This window comes from Ovis aries, chromosome 2 (genome assembly GCF_016772045.2).
Source record: "Ovis aries strain OAR_USU_Benz2616 breed Rambouillet chromosome 2, ARS-UI_Ramb_v3.0, whole genome shotgun sequence".
NCBI lineage: Eukaryota > Metazoa > Chordata > Mammalia > Artiodactyla > Bovidae > Ovis > Ovis aries.
The window spans coordinates 198,123,408-198,143,083 of NC_056055.1; the positions used below are offsets into that span (position 1 = coordinate 198,123,408).

The 19,676-nt window shown below is 38.6% G+C and overlaps 1 protein-coding gene across 3 annotated transcripts in view; it reads right to left on the bottom strand.

The window, feature by feature from the left end:
* The window catches only part of DNAH7 (dynein axonemal heavy chain 7), a 266,322-nt gene that overhangs the window by 34,956 nt on the left and 211,690 nt on the right, over positions 1 to 19,676 (bottom strand). For all 3 annotated transcript variants that reach the window (XR_006058804.2, XM_042244009.2, XM_004004780.6), the window contains 5 exons: positions 19,029 to 19,223; positions 14,272 to 14,364; positions 6,123 to 6,299; positions 5,234 to 5,395; positions 2,890 to 3,090 (listed from right to left, as the gene is read on the bottom strand). Coding sequence is in view for 2 of the 3 variants with exons in the window: in XM_042244009.2 (XP_042099943.1) it covers positions 2,890 to 3,090; positions 5,234 to 5,395; positions 6,123 to 6,299; positions 14,272 to 14,364; positions 19,029 to 19,223 (828 nt within the window). In the remaining variant the exon portion in view is untranslated. The remainder of the gene's footprint in view (positions 1 to 2,889; positions 3,091 to 5,233; positions 5,396 to 6,122; positions 6,300 to 14,271; positions 14,365 to 19,028; positions 19,224 to 19,676) is intronic.

Consider the following 19,676-nt stretch of genomic DNA (forward strand, 5'->3'; position numbering starts at 1 on the left):
CCCACTGCTGGGCATACACACTGAGGAAACCAGAATTGAAAGAGACACGTGTACCCCAATGTTCATCACAGCACTGTTTATAATAGCCAGGACATGGAAGCAACTGAGATGTCCATCAGCAGATGAATGGATAAGAAAGCTGTGGTATATATATACACAATGGGGTATTACTCAGCCATCAAAAAGAATACATTTGAATCAGTTCTAATGAGGTGGATGAAACTGGAGCCGATTATACAGAGTGAAGTAAGCCAGAAAGAAAAACACCAATACAGTATACTAATGCATATATATGGAATTTAGAAAGATGGTAACGATAACCCTGTATGTGAGACAGCAAAAGAGACACAGATGTAGAGAACAGTCTTTTGGACTCTGTGGGAGAGGGAGAGGGTGGGATGATTTCAGAGAATGGCATTAAAACATGTATAATATCATGTAAGAAACGAATCGCCAGTCTAGGTTCGATGCAGGATACAGGATGCTTGGGGCTGGTGCACTGGGATGACCCAGAGGGATGGTATGGGGAGGGAGGTAGGAGGGAGGTTCAGGATTGGGAACACGTGTACACCCGTGGTGGATTCATGTTGATGTATGGCAAAACTAATACAATATTGTAAAGTAAAATAAATAAATGGAAACTTTCTAAACTGAAAATAAATAAATAAATAAAAGGATCAGAACTACAGACAATAAATGCTACATGTCTAACACCCAAATCTTGGTCTCTAATACCATTCTCCATGAAACAGGAACCAGTGCTCTTCAGAAAAATGGCTGGTTCCAAGACTGGGGTAGAGATAAGCCTGGAGCAGCTTATAACAGAAAGAGAAATAATAGTAATAAACAGTGGGACCTATAACAAGTACAAAAACAGCTCCTGCTGACCAATTCTGGACAAAACTTGAGCAAAAACCTTAAGAATAGTAATGAATTACTAATCACTGGAAAAGATGTAAAGAATTTATGAGTTCACAGCTATAAAAGATAAATAAATGAGATAGAAGGGAGGGCCGCTGCTGACAACAGCATGTCAAGTGTCAAATGTGGAGGGAGTTCTGGAGTTGGAATCACCAGAGGAAATAAGTGGGTCCAGCAAGAATCATCACTGGCTATTAAATCCGGGTCCTAGGTAGATTTTGATGAGGAAGAGGATATCTTCATGGTCCAAAGTGTCTTCTCACAGATTATTCGTCGCAAGGGACAAAGCAGTTATTATGGAGAGAAGAAATCAGACCATACTTCGTCTGGGGGATCAAAATTAGTATCATCAGTGAGAGATAAATGGGCATTGCATGCCTCCCAGTACAAGCCTCTGAGAAGATGACTTCACCCAAGTGGCACTGTGGCTCAGAACTTGTAACCTAAAACCAATCTCAAGGAGTGAGACATGTTCTATTAAAAACAATCCAGGGAGACGAGTTCTTCAGAAATGTCAGGGCCATCAAAGACAAAGGAAGGCTGAGGTAATGGTCCAGATTAAAGGAGACAAAAAAGACATGGCAACTAACTGTGATCCTAACTCTGAACCAATCCCCGGGTAAATCAGGGAAAAATGTTCCAAAGGACATTACTTCATCAACTGACAAATTTGGGACACAAACACAAACTTGGGTAGATTAAATACAATAGTGTATCCCTGCTAAAATAATACTACAATAATAACTGTAATTGGATAAGATAATATCTCTATTCTTAAGAAATAAAAAGACTGAAATATTTATCTAGGAATAAAGGGCAGTGACATATCTAACTTTCCTGCAGATGGTACATGTTAACAGGAAGCAAATATAAGTAAAGGGCATAGAGCTGTTCTTTATATTATTTTTATATTTGCAACTTTTCTGTGAGTTTAAAATTATTTCAAAATGAAAAGCTAAAATATATGTACTATGGTGTGCTGCTTTGGCATTTGAGATTTTTGGTTTGAATTTCAGTTCATAAATGCCTGGACTTCTCATGTTTGTGACAACTATTGGAGAGACCTATGGATCTAGAAGAAAGGGAGTGACATTTTGCAAAAGGGCTTCTGTCTAGCTATCATGTGCAGAAATGCCCTCATCACCTACCTGGGAGTAACTTGCTCTCTCTGGGCCAAATCAATGCAAAAGTTTGTCATACAGCAGGTCTTGAACTATTAAGGTCTGACTTACTTTTAAATACAGGCTCCCCTTTTTTTATTACCCCAGACTTTGTTTAATGAAAGTACTTCTTTAATGTTTTCTTTTGATGTGTATTTAAAACATATTCCAACATCAAGAGTGTGGGTTTTTTAATGGTAAAAACTTACCAAGGTTCATAACCCTCTTAAAAAGAAGTTCTTCCATTTTTAATTATGGCAAAACACTGAGAAACAATTTTAGGTCACAGACATTCACACATAGAATTCTAATCATGAAAGCAGTGGGTGGCTTCCCTGCCTGCCTTGTGATGCTAAAAAAAAAGTACCCTTATGAGTCCCATCAATCAGGGAGTAAAATCATTTTGGCTCTCATTATAGTTATATGGAGGAAATATTTTTATGTTTTAATTTAAAGATATGGCTTCAAATAGCAAAGGGCTCAGCTAATATATTGAAACAGGATTCTCCAACCTTGCAGATTTGTATGGGGAATGGCTTGCAGCTGACTTTCTAAATAGAAGGCTGCATAATTAATAATACCCCACTAGATATCAGCTGAGCAGGAATGAGCCTAGTGGTAAGATTAAAATAAAATATTAATAAAATTGACTTCGGTACAGTCAATAATCAGTAATCAAAACCAACTGCACCGCAGTGCACGAGGCCTACTTAATTTGCAGTTTTACTCAGCACACACATCCAGGACCACCGGGGACCACTTGAGTTGCTTTACGGGGCTGAGGTAACAAGACTTAGCCATTACTAACAGGCTTTTTGCAGCTGCCAAAGAACTCGGGGTCAGAGATCGGGTCCATGAGGTAGGAGCGAATGATATTAGCCCGTAGACCTTTCGGTGCCTCGTTGGTCATTTTCACTCCATTCTGCAGCACAGACACGGGGAAATTTGGAGATGGGTAACTTGTCAACCAAATTCGGAAATCTGGATGCGTTGTTTCTATGCTTAACTCCTGCAACAACAACAAAAAATCAGATACATAAGATACATAAAATGGAAGGAAAATCTCTGGATCATGAGGGCCAGAAGTGAGAGGAAACAGTTGTACAAAATAGGGCTTACTGCTGCAATTGAAGGCAAAAGCCTTAAAATCTAATACTGCCACTGGAAGGACATATTTCACTGGGAAGGCCCAGAGGGTTGCCACTCTCCCTGATACAATTAAAACACATGACCATAATGTTTACAAAGGCATTACATAAATCAGAGTTGGCCATGACAAAGACTAAGACACTCCAAAAAATCTTGTGTCTTCACTGCTGTTGCTGAAATATTTATAGAAATACTTCTCTGCCCCAGAGCCATATTAAGAATGATGTCTTTTTGCTGTAGCCAAGCTGTAAGAATAAGCCACACACTCAAATAAATCAATATTAAGCCAAGTAGGGATGAACAAAAAGAGGGAGGTTTGAAAGGCAAGAAGAGCTGGTGTATCCTGAAGCGCTAAACCATACCATTATTAGCGATACTTGTTTATGGGGATAGTAAGGCCTGCTAGGAGGATAGAGGATGACAGAACACTCATGACTGTTGTGAAGGCAGTATCAGGCCTTGGAATAATATCACCAGGCTTGCCCTCTCTCCTGTTCCACTAACTCCTCCCAACTATCCATGTCAGTCATATCCGTGCTTTTTGAATTGCAAATCTTTATCAGTAAAAATTTTTTTTGAGCATTCATGTGGTGAAGGGGTGGGTGGGGAGATTGGAAGGATGCTTAGGGACATATATTTTTAATGAACAGTGAAGGTGCCATCCTTTTCTCCTACTGACTGGCTTATGCCTGGTGACTTAGGTAGCATGACTCATAGGACTCTGGGTCAATTTCACTATTCATTGGAGGCAGGTCTTGTCTCTTGGATTGACTCTCTAATGGGTATATGATACGATTTGACAGGCCAAGAGAACAGCCTAGAGACAGAGGAACTGTGAGGATACAGGCACAAACATAAAGCCTCTAATATAAGGCCCAAAGCATGAGAAGATGTTAGCAAGGCAAAAAATACTAAAGTTTTTCAGATAGAAATAAGATTTATTATGGAGGCGTACATTCTCGAGAAAGCATGTTCTCCCAGTGAAAGTGAAAAAAAGGCCAAGTGGCTGGAGCACAGAAGTCAAGACAGAAATGCCTGAGAAGCAGGCAGTGCTCAGATGAAGAAACCATGATGGGGGCATGAACATTGTCTTCACAAATGGAAAGCCATGGAAAGGCTCTAAGCAGTGAAGCATTATTCATTCACAAGTTCAGTAATGATTCCCTGATTATGTCCCATGAGCCAGGCATTATTCAAGGTGCTAGAGGTAAACCAGGGAACAAAAACAGTGCATGCTTACATTCTAGTGGGAGATAGACAAAGCAAAACGGTGACAAGTGGCATAAAGAACACCACAGTCTGCGTTAGTGTCAGGTGGATGTCTGGATAACGCAAGTTCTATCAGTTTAGTAGCCTGAAGGACTGTAAGTGAGGAGAGGGCTAGAGTCATGGGTAATTATTTGGACACATTTTTCTCTGTTGAAACCAAGTGCCAGGTTTTCTGTTTAGTCAGCTGAGCTACATGGGGTTTTCTTTCTGGAATCTCTGACCACAAAGATAGGGAAGTACCATGACCCACTACAACAGGTGTGTGGGAGGAGTGCTCTTCTGGTTTCAGATTCAGCCTTTGTGGCAGAATGACAGGCTGTGTGGGGGAGAAGTGAATTTCAGAAAAGTTACATCCTGTAGCCTTCCAGTTTAGACGGGCCACATGAATTTCCCCTGAAAAGCTTTTTTCATTGTTTTTGGTCCACTGCTCTAAAAAGTAAATTGCTTTCTATTTACCCTGTGGTTTATTCTTATCTTTGAGGCTGTGCCTCTGGATCAAGGATATTTCTGACCTGTGGGATGAGAACTCGCCCTTAGTAGGAGGAATTAGGCAAGGCCTGGCCATGGGCTGTCCTCCCGCTCCTAACTTGAGCCCACCTCCCCTAAAATCCAGCCAGGCCACTAAACCTGCCACCCGCAAATCACAGGAAAGGAGGGGAGTTACTTAGATGATATATGCATCACTAATTACACTGGGGGACTACCGTCTCATCAAAATAATCTTGCATTTTTACCTCGCAAACTTTTTCGAGGGTTGGCATCCAAGAGGTGGCAAGGTGACAATTCTGAAGAACAACCCATGTGCCTTCTTTGACAGCTTTTTCTAACATCTTCATTGCTATGGGCCCTTGGCCTTGACCAAGAGATAAAGAACTAAGTTTTGCTCCTCCATATCCCTGTATGAGGATAGTGAAGATGTCATTTAAAATCAAATTTTGAAGAAGAATCAATATTATCATCACAGGAAATGTTCATATTAAATACATTAAATACAAAATTTAATCATGTTGCATCCCTCAGAGCTCCCAAGCACACACAGCTCTAGAAAACTTTTCCCGATTAAGAAGCCAATAAACAAGATACAACACAAGCCAGTTCATGAAGGAAACAGTCATGGCAATAAATGAAACATCCTGTAGGGTCTTTGACTGTTGAGACAATAGGCAGGAAAAAGCTAAACAGACTTTCAATATGAGGAGATGAACAAGCCCTGCTATCATGAAGCAACTCCTAAAATTCAAAGCTGAAAACTATGAATAAAGCAGTGAACTTACCCCAGTCTCCTCCAGATCTTTGAATAATTATATCTTCACTAATTTGGTTACTGCATAAAGTTCAGGTAAAAATACCTATTAGCTTCTAATTTCCATTCAAGTTCATTTAAGGAAATCTGTGGGAATGTTTGCCTGGAATTCACGTCTCCTACATCCTTATTCATCTACACTTTTGGGAGATGGTGTCTGTGACTCCCTGGTCTATTTCTAGAGCAATTACCATCTGAATGCCACAGTGGAAGAGTCCTTGAGTTATGGGAGCAGTAGAGGAGAATGCCCTGTCTGAATATCCACAGTTCATTGACACAAACAGATAGAAGCAGCTGAAAACAATAGAGTTTTAAGGTACCTGATCATCAGCAAATTTTAGAAGGGCAGCCATGGGATCTGCTCCAGGAGAGAGCACGAATATCAGGGGTGCGCAGCAGTTACTGTCTGCAAATGCCTTGGATAGATCAAATGGGGGTGGTTCAATGAATGCACGCCCCAATCTGTTGGTTATAAATTCCTGCAGCATGGGAATAACCTAGAAAGGGAAAAGAAAGGATTTCAAGGAATATTTGAAATCTGCCTAAACCCTTAAAAGCTTCATATTCAAAGGTATTTTATAACAAAGGACTCTCCATTTTTTGTGTGTATTTGTAAACATTGATAAAGAGTCAAAGGCACAGTTGTCTTTTAGATGGAAAGTATACATTATTTAAACAATGTATGGCAAAACCAATACAATATTGTAAAGTAATTCACCTCCAATTAAAATAAATAAATTTATATTTTAAAAAAAAAGAAAAAAAAAACAATAAAAGGTAGGTGGTGACACCAGAATTCAAAGGCATTTTTCTTCCATTTAGTTAGTATTCAATATACCCTGGATGAAGAATATAAAAAACCTTAATTCTTTACTTAATTTTTAAGTACAACTTGACTATGTTTCAAAGTCCACCACTCAAAAGTAGATTCTAGTGTGATTTATACAATCCTATGCCAAGAAAGATTGATGTAGCTGAAAACACAAAGAAAAGGAAAAGCAATGTGAAAGAGAAAGCATACTTTCAAAAAAGAGGCAAAATTATGTCGTATAAACTTTCTGATACTATGCTTGTGCATTTCCTGGGAACATGCTTAAGAAAGAAAAGAACTTTGGGGCTCATGCGTCCCTTTGAGGCAGTGATGCGGAAGTAGACTTGCAGTAAGCAGCATGGCTGAGGTGCAGCTTTAGGTATATCATTCCTTCTTTTTGATGAAGAGTCCACACCTGGCATCTCTGGGCAATGGCTCAGGTGTAAGCCAAGCAAGTAGTAAGTTTAATAAACCAGTATCCATGTATCTAGCTTAACAAATTATGTAAACATATCCAAGGAGAAGACTCTTGAGAGTCCCTTGGACTGCAAGGAGATCAAACCAGTCCATCCTAAAGGAAATCAGTCCTGAATATTCATTGGAAGGACTGATGCTGAAGCTGAAGCTCCATTCCAATACTTTGGCCACCTGATGCAAAGAACTGACTCACTGGAAAAGACCTGATACTGGGAAACACTGAAGGCAGGAGGAGAAGGGGATGACAGGATGATATGGTTGGATGGTATCACCGACTAGATGGACATGAGTTTGAGCAAGCTCTGGAAATTGGTGACGGACGGGGAAGCCTGGTGTGCTGAAGTCCATGGGGTCACAAAGAGTTGGACATAACTGAGCAACTGAACAGAACTGATCTCACAAAGAGAAGTAACGAAGTGAAAAGAACAAGGAGACTGTCTTGAAAGCTTCAGAATCACTCCAACTGGACACCTGCTCATATTCAAGGATAGAGTTGTGTGTATACACAACACTCCAAATTAGAACACCGATTTCACCATCCTGTAACTTTTCTGAACTTAAAGGGAATTGCAGGAGCAATTTACAGATAGAAAGAAACTCAAAAAGGTGGTCTTCTCTACAGAAAGTGACAAATATCTCCAAACTTTAATAGTGCATCTCAGAATATCTATCCATACAAGATTTGTAAGTAACACTCATTAACAAGGCACAATACCTTAAAAATAGTGTTGAATATGTGCAGGTAGATGTGTGTATTGAGAAAGGAGAGAGGGAGAGACTGAGTGTGTGAGGATTGGGAGCCAAGAAACAGTGAAGGGATATCTTTACTTAAATGTTGTTAATGTCTCCACAATAGATTCATTCAAACATGGGAAGGTATGAATAACCAAGACATGGAACCAACCTAAATGTCCCTTGACAGATGAATGGATAAAGAAGATGTGGTACCTATCCACCCAAAACTATCACAACATTGTTAATCAGCTATGTTGTTGTTGTTGTTCACTTGCTAAGTTGTGTCTGACTCTTTGCAAGCCCATGAACTATAGCACATCAGGCTTCTCTGTCCTTCACCATCTCCCTGAGTTTGTTCAAACTCATGTCCATTGAATCAGTGATATCATCTAATCATCTTTTCCTCTGTCCCCCACTTCTCCTCTTGCCCTCAATTTTCCCCAGCATCAAGGTCTTTTCCAATGAGTCACCTCTTTGCATCAGGAGGCCAAAGTATTGGAGCTTCAGCTTCAACATCAGTCCTTCCAACGAATATTCAGGATTGATTTCCTTTAGGATGGACTGCTTTGATCTTCTTGCAGTCCAAGGGACTCTCAAGAGTCTTCTCCAACACCACAGTTTGAAAGCATCAATTCTTTGGCGCTCAGCCTTCTTTATGGTCAAACTCTCACATCCAAACGTTACTGGAAAAACCATAGCTTTGACTATATGGACCTTTGTCGGCAAAGTGATGCCTCTGCTTTTTAAAACACTCTCTAGGTTTGACATAGCTATTCTTCCAAGGAGCAAATGTCTTTTAGTTTCATGGATGCAGTCACCATCTGCATTGATTTGGGAGCCCCCCAAAATGAAATCTGACAGTTTCAAAATTTCCCCCATCTAGTTTCCATGAAGTGGTAGGACCAGCTATGTTCCAATACAAAATTAAAACTTTTCAAAAAGATGTGGTACATATGTACCGTGGAATATTATTCAGCTATAAAAAAGAATGGAGTAATGCCATTTGCAGCAACATGGAGGAGCCAGAGATTATCACACTAAGTGAAGTTGGAGAATGACAAATATCATATGCTATCACTTACATGTGGAATCTAAAGTACAATACAAGTAAACTTATTTACAAAACAGAAACAGACTCACAAACACACAAAACAATGTTATGGTTATCAAAGAGGAAAGGAGGTGAGAGAGGGATAAATTAGTTCAGGATTAGCTGATACACACTACTGTATGTAAAATAGATAAACAATAAAATCCTACTCTATACCACAGGGAACTAACTATGTTCAATATCCTATCATAAACCAAAAGAATCTGAAAATGAACATATATATATGTATAACTGAATCACTTTGGTGTATACCAAAAATTAATGCAATACTCTAAGTCAACTGTACATCAATAAAAAATTTAAAACTACGGAAAGGTATAGAAGAGTAATAACAAAATGTGTAAATGCCACAATGGTATGGATATACCTAAGGAGATAACTCATATATTGTTCCTGTAAAAGAAAAGTCTACTGAGTGAATGAATAAATTAGGATGTTCTCTTTTATGAAGGTGGGACTCTAATTATAGAAATTCTAAACAAATATTACTGAACAATAAATTCACCTACACATAAAGTTTCTATTCCAAGGAAATTATTTCATGTTTTAGATATTTTGAATGGGAACAGATATCAAGCTGATAGTAGAAAACTGAAAATATCCCCATTTCCTGTCTCAGACCTTGTCCTTGCCCTTTTCCCTATTATTCTTTTGCTATGGCTGTCTTTTCTCCCTAGGTTAAGAACAGTAACAATTCACAAAGAAAAACAAAATAGTTTTTAATAACCTCTCTCCTCTCAAGGCTAACCTCTTCACTAAATTAATAATTTTACAAACAAATCGAAAGCCCATGGCTTTTAAGTACATGGTTTCACTTTTAGGAAGTCTGAGCTCTGAGTGTTTCAGGCCGGGGTCATTCACGGAATTTGTGAAAAAATGGCAGACAGGAAGTGGGTCTTCTGGTAGTACAGGAAGACCCAGTTAGGGGTGCTCAAATGATAATTTTCATTGTTTCATTTTTAACATTAGAACTGAATAAGATCATAGAAATTGTGGACTTGTGGGCACAGTGGGAGAAGGAAAGGGTGGGATGAATTGAGAGTAGGTTGACATATATGCAGTACCATGTGTAGAATAGCTAGCTAGCGGGAAGCTGCTGTATGACACAGAGAATTCAGATTGGTGTGCTGTGATGACCTAGAGGGGTGGGGCAGGAGAGGAGGGAGGCTCAAGATAGGGGGGATATATGTATACTTATAGCTGACTCATGCTATTATACAGCAAAAACCAACACAACACTGTAAAGCAGTTGTGTGTGTGTGTGTGTGTGTGTGTGTTAGTCGTTCAGTCGTGTTCAGCTCTTTGTGACCCCATGAACTGTAGCCTGCCAGGCTCTTCTGCCCATGAAATTTTCTTTTCTAATTAAAAAAATTAAAACACAATAGTCAACACAAAAATTAAAAAAAACAAACAAACAAAAAAACAACTGAATGAGACCAGCTGTTCCCAAGACTAAACAGTAACTTCTGAGGCAAATGAAACTGCAAGCTATTCAGTTTGGAAGGTGATAGAATTGGGTTTGCTCCTGCAATCTGATTATGCAAGCAAAGAACTATAAAATAAAAGCTGTCAGGAACAAAAATTACAGACTAATTTAGGCACCCATCTTCCCAAAGGCAGAAAAGAAGTTTGTGGTCTTCTATGTATGTTTTTCTGTGTCTTGCAAGTTCCTACAAGATTTATCTGAGGTTAGAGAAACATATTAGCTTATATTTGACAAGTTTCTTATTAAAAGCTGTTTAATTTGCTTTTTGTTTACAGTCCAGAAGAAGAAAACTGTGGCCAGAAGCTCTTCATTTTGTAAATGGGCTCAAAACATTCCATACCTCAGTATTTATACATCTCATATGCTTTTGTCAATAAAGCACTATAAACTATTGAAATCCAAGGAAAGTGCAAACATTTCATTTTTCCTACTGGTGGTTTAGTGAACATCTTTTACATTTTTCCAAATTAGAGCATTAGAGAACCTAGCATTTGTGGCTTCTTACAATGGGATGGAGTTGGTTTTGAAGGGAGAGCAGTGGAAAGGAGACAGAAAAAAACTATGGTGACAAATAATATATACTTTATGTCAGAGATCAAACAATTACGATTTCCCTAGTGGAGATATATATATTTCATGACTTAGAGATAGCAAAGAAATAAAATCTATTTATGTAGTACTAGCCCAATTGTTGGAGAAGGCAATGGCACTCCACTCCAGTACTCTTGCCTGGAAAATCCCATGGACGGAGGAGCCTGGTAGGCTGCAGTCCATGGGGTCGCAGAGTTGGACACAACTGAGTGACTTCACTTTCACTTTCATGCATTGGAGAAGGAAATGGCAACCCACTCCAGTGTTCCTGCCTGGAGAATTCCAGGGACAGGGGAGCCTGGTGGGCTGCTGTCTATGGGGTCGCACAGAGTCGGATACGACTGAAGCGACTTAGCAGCACCAGCCCAATTGTTAGCCTTATATAGCACTGTTCCTTTCTCTGACATGCTAATACTACTTTGCTTTGGAAAATTATTCTTTTCAAAGCATAATACTACAGTCATATATCATTTTTAAATACATAGGTTCCAAAATCAGTGATTTATGACTAGGAATTAAAGTACCTGGTAATAGCAAGATTGAAGGGTTTGAGGTTGCAAGTAATAAAAGAGCATGTTAATAATTATTTCTATATTAAGGATTGTAGGTATGATGGTATAGATAATGGTAACTAGTTTCTTTACCATCTGACCCATGAAAGATGTCCAAAAAGTGTTAGTCACTCAGTCATGTCTGACTCTTTTGTGACCCCATGAACAGTAGCCCTCCATGCACCTCTGTCCATGGGATTTCCCAGGCAAGAATACTGCAGTGGATAGCCATTCCCTTCTCCAGGAGATCTTCCCAACCCAGGGATCGAACCCAGGTCTCTTCCATTGCAGGTGGGTTCTTTACCATCTAAGTCACCAGGGAAATCTGATAATTATTTATATATTAAGGATTACAGATGTGATAGTATAGGTAACAGTAACTAATTAAATGGTAACTAGTTAACTTAGGATAAATTGATCTATGCTATAGTAGTGAACAACTTCAGGATATCGGTGGTTTAACACAACAAAAGCTTACCATCTCAGAAAAGTCATCTGAGTGTCCAGGCAACAAACTCTCCCTGCTCTGACTCAGCATTCCAGCCTGTTTATGGCACTTAAATATCAACATGTGATTCCCCAATTTTGATGGCAAGAGGAATATTCTGGAGACTCTCACAATGATAGCTAAATGCTTCCACCCTGACACTTCTGCCCACATTTTACTGGCCAAAACAAGGTTAATGGCCACAATGCCCCCACCTCAAGTATACACGGGAGAGAACCAGGAATACTGCTGAGAAGTATTAATGTTTACACTCTTCCACCCATGCAAAGAAAACTGTAGAGGAGATATGGAAGCATATATGAAAAAGTTATAACACACAGTGCTAAAGCATTCTGCAGAGGAGTTAAGAGACTTAAGAGAAGTAGGACTGTAAGTTTAACCTCGACTGATTCAAAAAATGAACAAAAGTCCCTCAGCTTGAATATCTAAATTTCCCAGCTCCCTCATACTCACTTGAAAAAGAGAGTGACTATGGAAAATAATATTTGATCTATTTGGTACTCAATGTATTTTCAGATTAAAATGTCAAATTTTTCAAAACAAACTGGGGAAAAGAAATTTATAGATGAAACTGCTGCAGTTAGGAAATGGCTCATTAATCACTTTTAACTAAAAAATATAGACTGTGATCAGAAACTTCTCTGTCAAATATTGAGGGCAGAAAGTTAATGGTACACAGAGAACCATTTAGTGTAACAGTTTTTATCTTAGAAAACAAAGTAAAAAATCTTTGAAAATTTAAAAAAAAATTTAAAGGAAGAAGTCATGTTAGACAAGAGTTTGAACTATTTCATATTCTTTCATATTTAATATTTGCAGTGAAAACTTCTGAGGCTGAATGCTAATAGTTTCAATGAAGATTCATTTTTAAAAGGGCCCCCAAGCTGCAGTTAAATAAAGATCTTCAACAACGGGAACTATTTCCAGCATCTAAAAACTGGGCAGCACTATGACATTCAGGGACCCTTGGCATACTGTGGACCCCTTCTTCCATCAATAAATAGGAAAAAATGTATTTTTCAACTGTTTTTGTATAATTAAAATATAACAAACTGGTATATTTTCTCATTTTAAAAGAAATTAAAGCACTTTCATGAACTCCTAAGAGTATCATGGACCCGAGGTCCTATGCTTAATGGATAACTAGGCCCTGGCTAAGGCCACACTGCCAATTCAAGAAAGAATGACACGTGTTCATCAAACAGACCCTGACTTACAGAGGAAAGAATGCCTCTATCTTGTGTTATCACTGATGTGTAGAAAATTTTTTTAAAAAATAAACACTGTCTCCATCATACAAGTGTTGATCTTTCTATTGCTGTTAGAAAGGAAGTATTATCTTATATCCTTAGCAACTCAAACTGTGAATACAGTAAATTTTGAAGTAATTATGTATACTTTTACTCAAGTAGTAACAGTGGACAATTAGAATATATTTTCAGTTTTTCTTCCAACATTCCCAATGTCTACAGTTCCTCAGAATTATGTGGATATCTCTGTGGATACGTGTCTTTACGCTTAAGTGAACAGTTTGTTTTTTAAAATAGAGTTTAATAATGCAAATGAGGATATCAATGAGTACTCTCATTTGTTGATATGACAGGTCAGCTGATTCACTGGTTATATAATTTATTACTTAAAGAAATGAAAATTAATAGTGTTGGTATTTTCCTTTGTGGTGAGCGATTATGAACATCTTAAAAACAATATTCTACTAGCTTTCCAAAAGCCAATAAAGAACTATGTACAGATAGATTTCATCTTTTATAGCAGTTTGCTTTATCTTAACGAGTGCACTGCCTGACTCTTCATCCCTGATAAAGCATGAAACCACATGCTTTGAGGAACCAGAAGGTGTAGTAAATCAGCTTCATGTAAACAACATTGACCAATTTCATCAAAACAGTAAGAACAAAAATGTAAAGGAAGTAGATTGTCCATTCCTTCTCCAGGGATAAAAGGAAGAGCTGTAACAGAAATAAACTATTAAACATAATCTGGTGAATTACTAATTTAGTGCAGTTATAATAAATATACACTTCTTAAAAAATGGCTGCATTAGAGGGAATTGGGGTTATTTCCTGCAGACTCCTTTACCAACCCACCCCTAAGGATTACATAAGGAAACACATGTTTGGCTGGCATGTGGAGCTAGGAAGGTCTGGAATTCACTGAGCAGCTTTCAAAGACAGCATTTACCTTGTCCGGCCTCAAGCAACGAATGATAAGCATCCTTTGAAACTCACTTGTTTTATCTTCCCAATCGTCAGGAAAAACCTCATGATGTGGTTCCTAAAATGACAGTGGATATAATTCAATATTATTTGGAAGACTTAATAAAAACCCCAAAACTCAATATTTGGACTTTTAAATTCAGTTTAAAGAAAACATAAAATGATTAAATGAAATTAAGAATGCTAATGTAAATTACATTAGATTGGGGCAAAGCTATGAAATAGGAAATAAAAAGAAAATTTTAACTGCCAATAAAATCAAGACTAAGACATTAAATAAGTAGGTTAGTGTCAATATGAACACTAATCAATAGCACAAATGGTTCCTGTTACTACAATAAATGTGCATTAGGTCTTTTGCCCATTATTTCTCCAAAGGCATTTCACACCCTGCCAACTAACTACTCTCATTCAGTTCAGTTCAGTCGCTCAGTCATGTCCAACTCTGTGACCCCATGAAAAGCAACACGCCAGGGCTCCCTGTCCATCACCAACAACCGGAGTTCACTCAAAATCATGTCCAATGAGTCGGTGATGCCATCCAACCATCTCATTCTCGGTCGTCCCCTTCTCCTCCTGCTCTCAATCTTTCCCAGCATCAGGGTCTTTTCAAATTAGTCAGCTCTTCAAATTAGGTAGCCAAAGTATTGGAGTTTCAGCTTCAACATCAGTCCCTCCAGTCAACACCGAGGACTGAGCTCCTTTAGGATGGACTGGTTGGATCTCCTTGCAGTCCAAGGGACTCTCAAGAGTCTTCTCCAACACTACAGTTCAAAAGCATCAATTCTTCGGCACTCAGCTTTCTTTATAGTCCAATTCAAACATCCATACATGACTACTTTTGATATGCTGTCTAGGTTGAAAGAAAAGTTATGACCAACATAGATAGCATGTTGAAAAGAAGAGACATTACTTTGCCAACAAAGGTCCATCTAGTCAAGGCTATGGTTTTTCCTATGGTCATGTATGGATGTGAGAGTTGGACTGGGAAGAAGGCTGAGTGCGGAAGAATTGATGATTTTGAACTGTGGTGTTGGAGAAGACTCTTGAGAGTCCCTTGGACTGCAAGGAGATCCAACCAGTCCATTGTGAAGGAGATCAGCCCTGGGATTTCTTCGGAAGGAATGATGCTAAAGCTGAAACTCCAGTACGTTGGCCACCTCATGTAAAGAGTTGACTCATTGGAAAAGACTCTGATGCTGGGAGGGATTGGGGCAGGAGGAGAAGGGGACGACCGAGGATGAGATGGCTGGATGGCATCACTGATTCGATGGACGTGAGTTTGAGTGAACTCCGGGAGATGGCGATGGACAGGAAGGCCTGGCGTGCTGCGATTCATGAGGTTGCAAGAGTTGGACACGACTGAGTGACTGAACTGAACTGAGGTTGGTCATAACTTTCCTTCCAAGGAGTAAGCGTCTTTTACTTTAATGGCTGCAGTCACCATCTCCAGTGATTTTGGAGTCCAGAAAAATAAAGTTAGCCACTGTTTCCATTGTTTCCCCATCTATTTGCCATGAAGTGATGGGACCAGACGCCATGATCTTAGTTTTCTGAATGTTGAGTTTTAAGCCAACTTTTTCACTCTCCTCTTTCACTTTCATCAAGAGGCTCTTTAGTTCTTCTTCACTTTCTGCCATAAGGGTGGTGTCATCTGCACATCTGAGGTTATTGATATTTCTCCTGACAATCTTGATTCCAGCTTGTGCTTCCTCCAGCCCAGCATTTCTCATGATGTACTCTGCATAGAAGTTAAATAAGCAGGGTGACAATATACAGCCTTGATGTACTCCTTTTCCTATTTGGAACCAGTCTTTTGTTCCATGTCCAGTTCTAACTGTTGCTTCCTGGCCTGCATACAGATTTCTCAAGAGGCAGGTCAGGTGGGCTGGTATTCCCATCTTTTTCAGAATTTTCCACAGTTTACAGTGATCCACACAGCCAAAGGCTTTGGCATAGTCAATAAAGCAGAAATAGATGTTTTTCTCAAACTCTCTCACTTTTTCCATGATCCAGCGGATGTTGGCAATTTGATCTCTGGTTCCTCTGCCTTTTCTAAAACCGGCTTGAACATCAGGGAGTTCATGGTTCACGTATTGCTGAAGCCTGGCTTGGAGAATTTAGAGCATTACTTTACTAGCATGTGAGATGAGTGCAATTGTGCAGTAGTTTGAGCATTCCTTGGCATTGCCCTTCTTTGGGACTGGAATGAAAACTGACCTTTGCCAGTCTTGTGGTCCCTGCTGAGTTTTCCAGATTTGCTGGCATATTGAGGGCAGCACTTTCACAGCATCATCTTTTAGGAATTCAAATAGCTCAACTGAAATTCCATCAGATCCACTAGCTTTGTTTGTAGTGATGCTTCCTAAGGCCACCTTACTTCACATTCCAGGATGTCTAGCTCTAGGTGAGTGTGAGTGATCACATCTTCATGATTATCTGGGACATGAAGATCTTTTTTGTACAGTTCTTCTGTGTATTCTTGCCACCTCTTCTTAATATCTTCTGCTTCTGTTAGGTCCATACCATTCCTGTCCTTTATTGAGCCCATCTTTGCATGAAATGTTCCCTTGGTATCTCTAATTTTCTTGAAGAGATCTCTAGTCTTTCCCATTCTATTAGTTTCCTCTATATCTTTGCAGTGATAGCTGAGGAAGGTTTTCTTATCTCTCCTTGCTATTCTTTTGGAACTCTGCATTCAAATGGGTATATCTGTAAGGCCTCCTCAGACAGCCATTTTACTTTTTTACGATTCTTTTTCTTGGAGATGGTCTTGATCCCTGTCTCCTGTACAATGTCACAAACCTCTGTCCATAGTTCATCAGGCAGTCTATCAGATCTAGTCCCTGAAATCTGTTCCTCACGTCCATTGTATAGTTATAAAGGATTTGATTTAGGTCATACCTGAATGGTCTAGTGGTTTTCTCCACATTCTTTAATTTAAGTCTGAATATGGCAATAAGGAGTTCATGATCTGAGCCACAGTCAGCTCCCAGTCAATATCACAGTAATCCAAGTCTATGCCCCAGCCAATAACGCTGAAGAAGCTTTAAGTTGAATGGTTCTATGAAGACCTACAAGACCTTCTAGAACTAACACCCCAAAAGAATGTCTTTTTCATTATAGGGGACTGGAATGCAAAAGTAGGAAATCAAGAAACACCTGGAGTAACAGGTAAATTTGGCCTTGGAGTACAGAATGAAGCAGGGCAAAGACTAGCAGAGTTCTGCCAAGAGAACACACTGGTCATAGCAAACACCATCTTCCAACAACACAAGAGAAGATTCTACACATGGACATCACCAGATGGTCAACACCAAAATCAGACTGATTATATCCTTTGCAGCCAAAGATAGAGAAGCTCTATATAGTCAGCAAAAACTACTCTCATTATCTATTTACAAAAATAAACATTTATTGCAAACAAAGAAGGCTATACATTACTTTTTATTTTGATAAATTTTGATACCTATTCAAGAAAGGAATATTTGGGAATGTGTATATTAAAGAAGGTGCTTCCCAGGTGGCACAGTGGTAAAGAATCCACCTGCCAATACAGGTAACTCAAGAGACTCAAGTTGGATCCCTGGAGTAGGAAATAGCAACTTGTTCCAGTATTCCTGCCTAGAAAATTCCAAGGACAGAGGAGCCTGGCAGGCTACAGTCCATGAGGTTGCAAAGAGTTGGATGCGACTGAGCGCATGCGCTTTCCTTCCCCTTCCCCCCCTACACACACAAAGTAAAGAAGCAGCCAAAGAATGTTATTAAAAATATGCAAGAAGAGATGTATCAAGATCCCAGGAGGAGGAATAAGCATGGGAAAAGAAGATCCTTGCATCTTTGGAACAGCTGGGAAAGCTATGGGTATCTCAGGTCAGAAATCTCCATGCTTCAACATAGGGAAATTTCTATTTACACTAGACTCAACTACATAGAAAAACATATTTGCCTCTGGAAAAAGTATTTTTTTATTACTAACAAGGATCAATCCAAAAGAGATCCAAACCAAAATATTTAAATTCATGTGCAGACACATTCTATCATGTATAGTACAATAAACAGGTCACCGAAGTCTTCTCCACACATCCTGCTTTTCCTTTGCTCCAAACCCCAACTCCAAAAAGAACCGTTGCATATTAAGCTGAAGGAAAGCAAAATATCAAAAAAGTAGAAACACTAGAAAAACTTAACCGGGAATCACAATATTAGCCCTTGTGCTAAGGAAAAAGTGAAGGAAGGCAACAATTTGTTTATATTCCAGAAGGGAAACTGAGCATCATGGTATATGTTAGCTACAGTAATCTCCAACTAGCAAGATCAGGTCTCATGAAAATTATTTGAGAACTATTATTTTTTCCCTCTTGTCAAATGACAAAAATATTTATTAGTTTGTGCCCTGTGTTCAGAAAATCTAAACAAAACCTGTTCTATAAAATTTTACGTCATCTGCCATTATGACTGCCAAAGTCTAAGTTGATAATAAAAACCTGGCATGGAAATCCAAAAAGAGTACTTTTAAGGACCATGCAACTTTTTTGCATCTTTACAGATTCCAAGGAATTTAAAGAGAAGTACAAACAGAGCCAATTAGAAAGTGGGGATAGCCTAATCGAAACATTATATTTGACCAGCTGTTTAATGCTTACTTACAGACAAGAATAAATTATTTGACATTTTCTCCATTTAAAAACTTTGCAACAAGCAAGAGAGTTAAAAACATACCAAACTGTCATATACTTTTTTCCATCCATCCTTTAAGCGCATAAACTCCCTACGAATGTTTCTGAAGGCAGACAAATCATCCAGTCGACATATTTCATCCCAAGATTTTTGAGGGAGCCATGTACAAGGGTTAGCATGAGGATTATCCAGGCCAATGCCACCAGTTAACAGAAATCTCCACTCAGCTTTATTAATCTTTGGAAAACAAAGTAGCGTAAAGAGTCAGAAATGAGTTCATCATATGCATAGGTAACCTACAACCATTTTAAAAAATTGACTTATTTTCAAGTTTCAAATATCCCCCCATAAAATTCTAGTTATTGGTATAGGTCAGTATTGATTCATAAGAAATCAATGTATTCATTATAAACAGTTTTCAAAATAGTTTCATTTTAGGGAGCTACTTGTTGATAATTTTCCTCCAGAATTTCTGATCAAAACATGGAAATCTGAATTTTATTCTTTTTTAATATATGCCTTCCAAAATGACTGCTAAGAGTTTTATTGTCTGTAAAAGTGTGGGAAGACAGAAAGCCATGTACTCTGCCATGTTTTCAATTATTTTCTATAAAATATAATGAGTTACTGCTATGAAATTTTTGCAAGAAATACTAAAATAAACATTTCTTCAAAATCCAACTAATACAG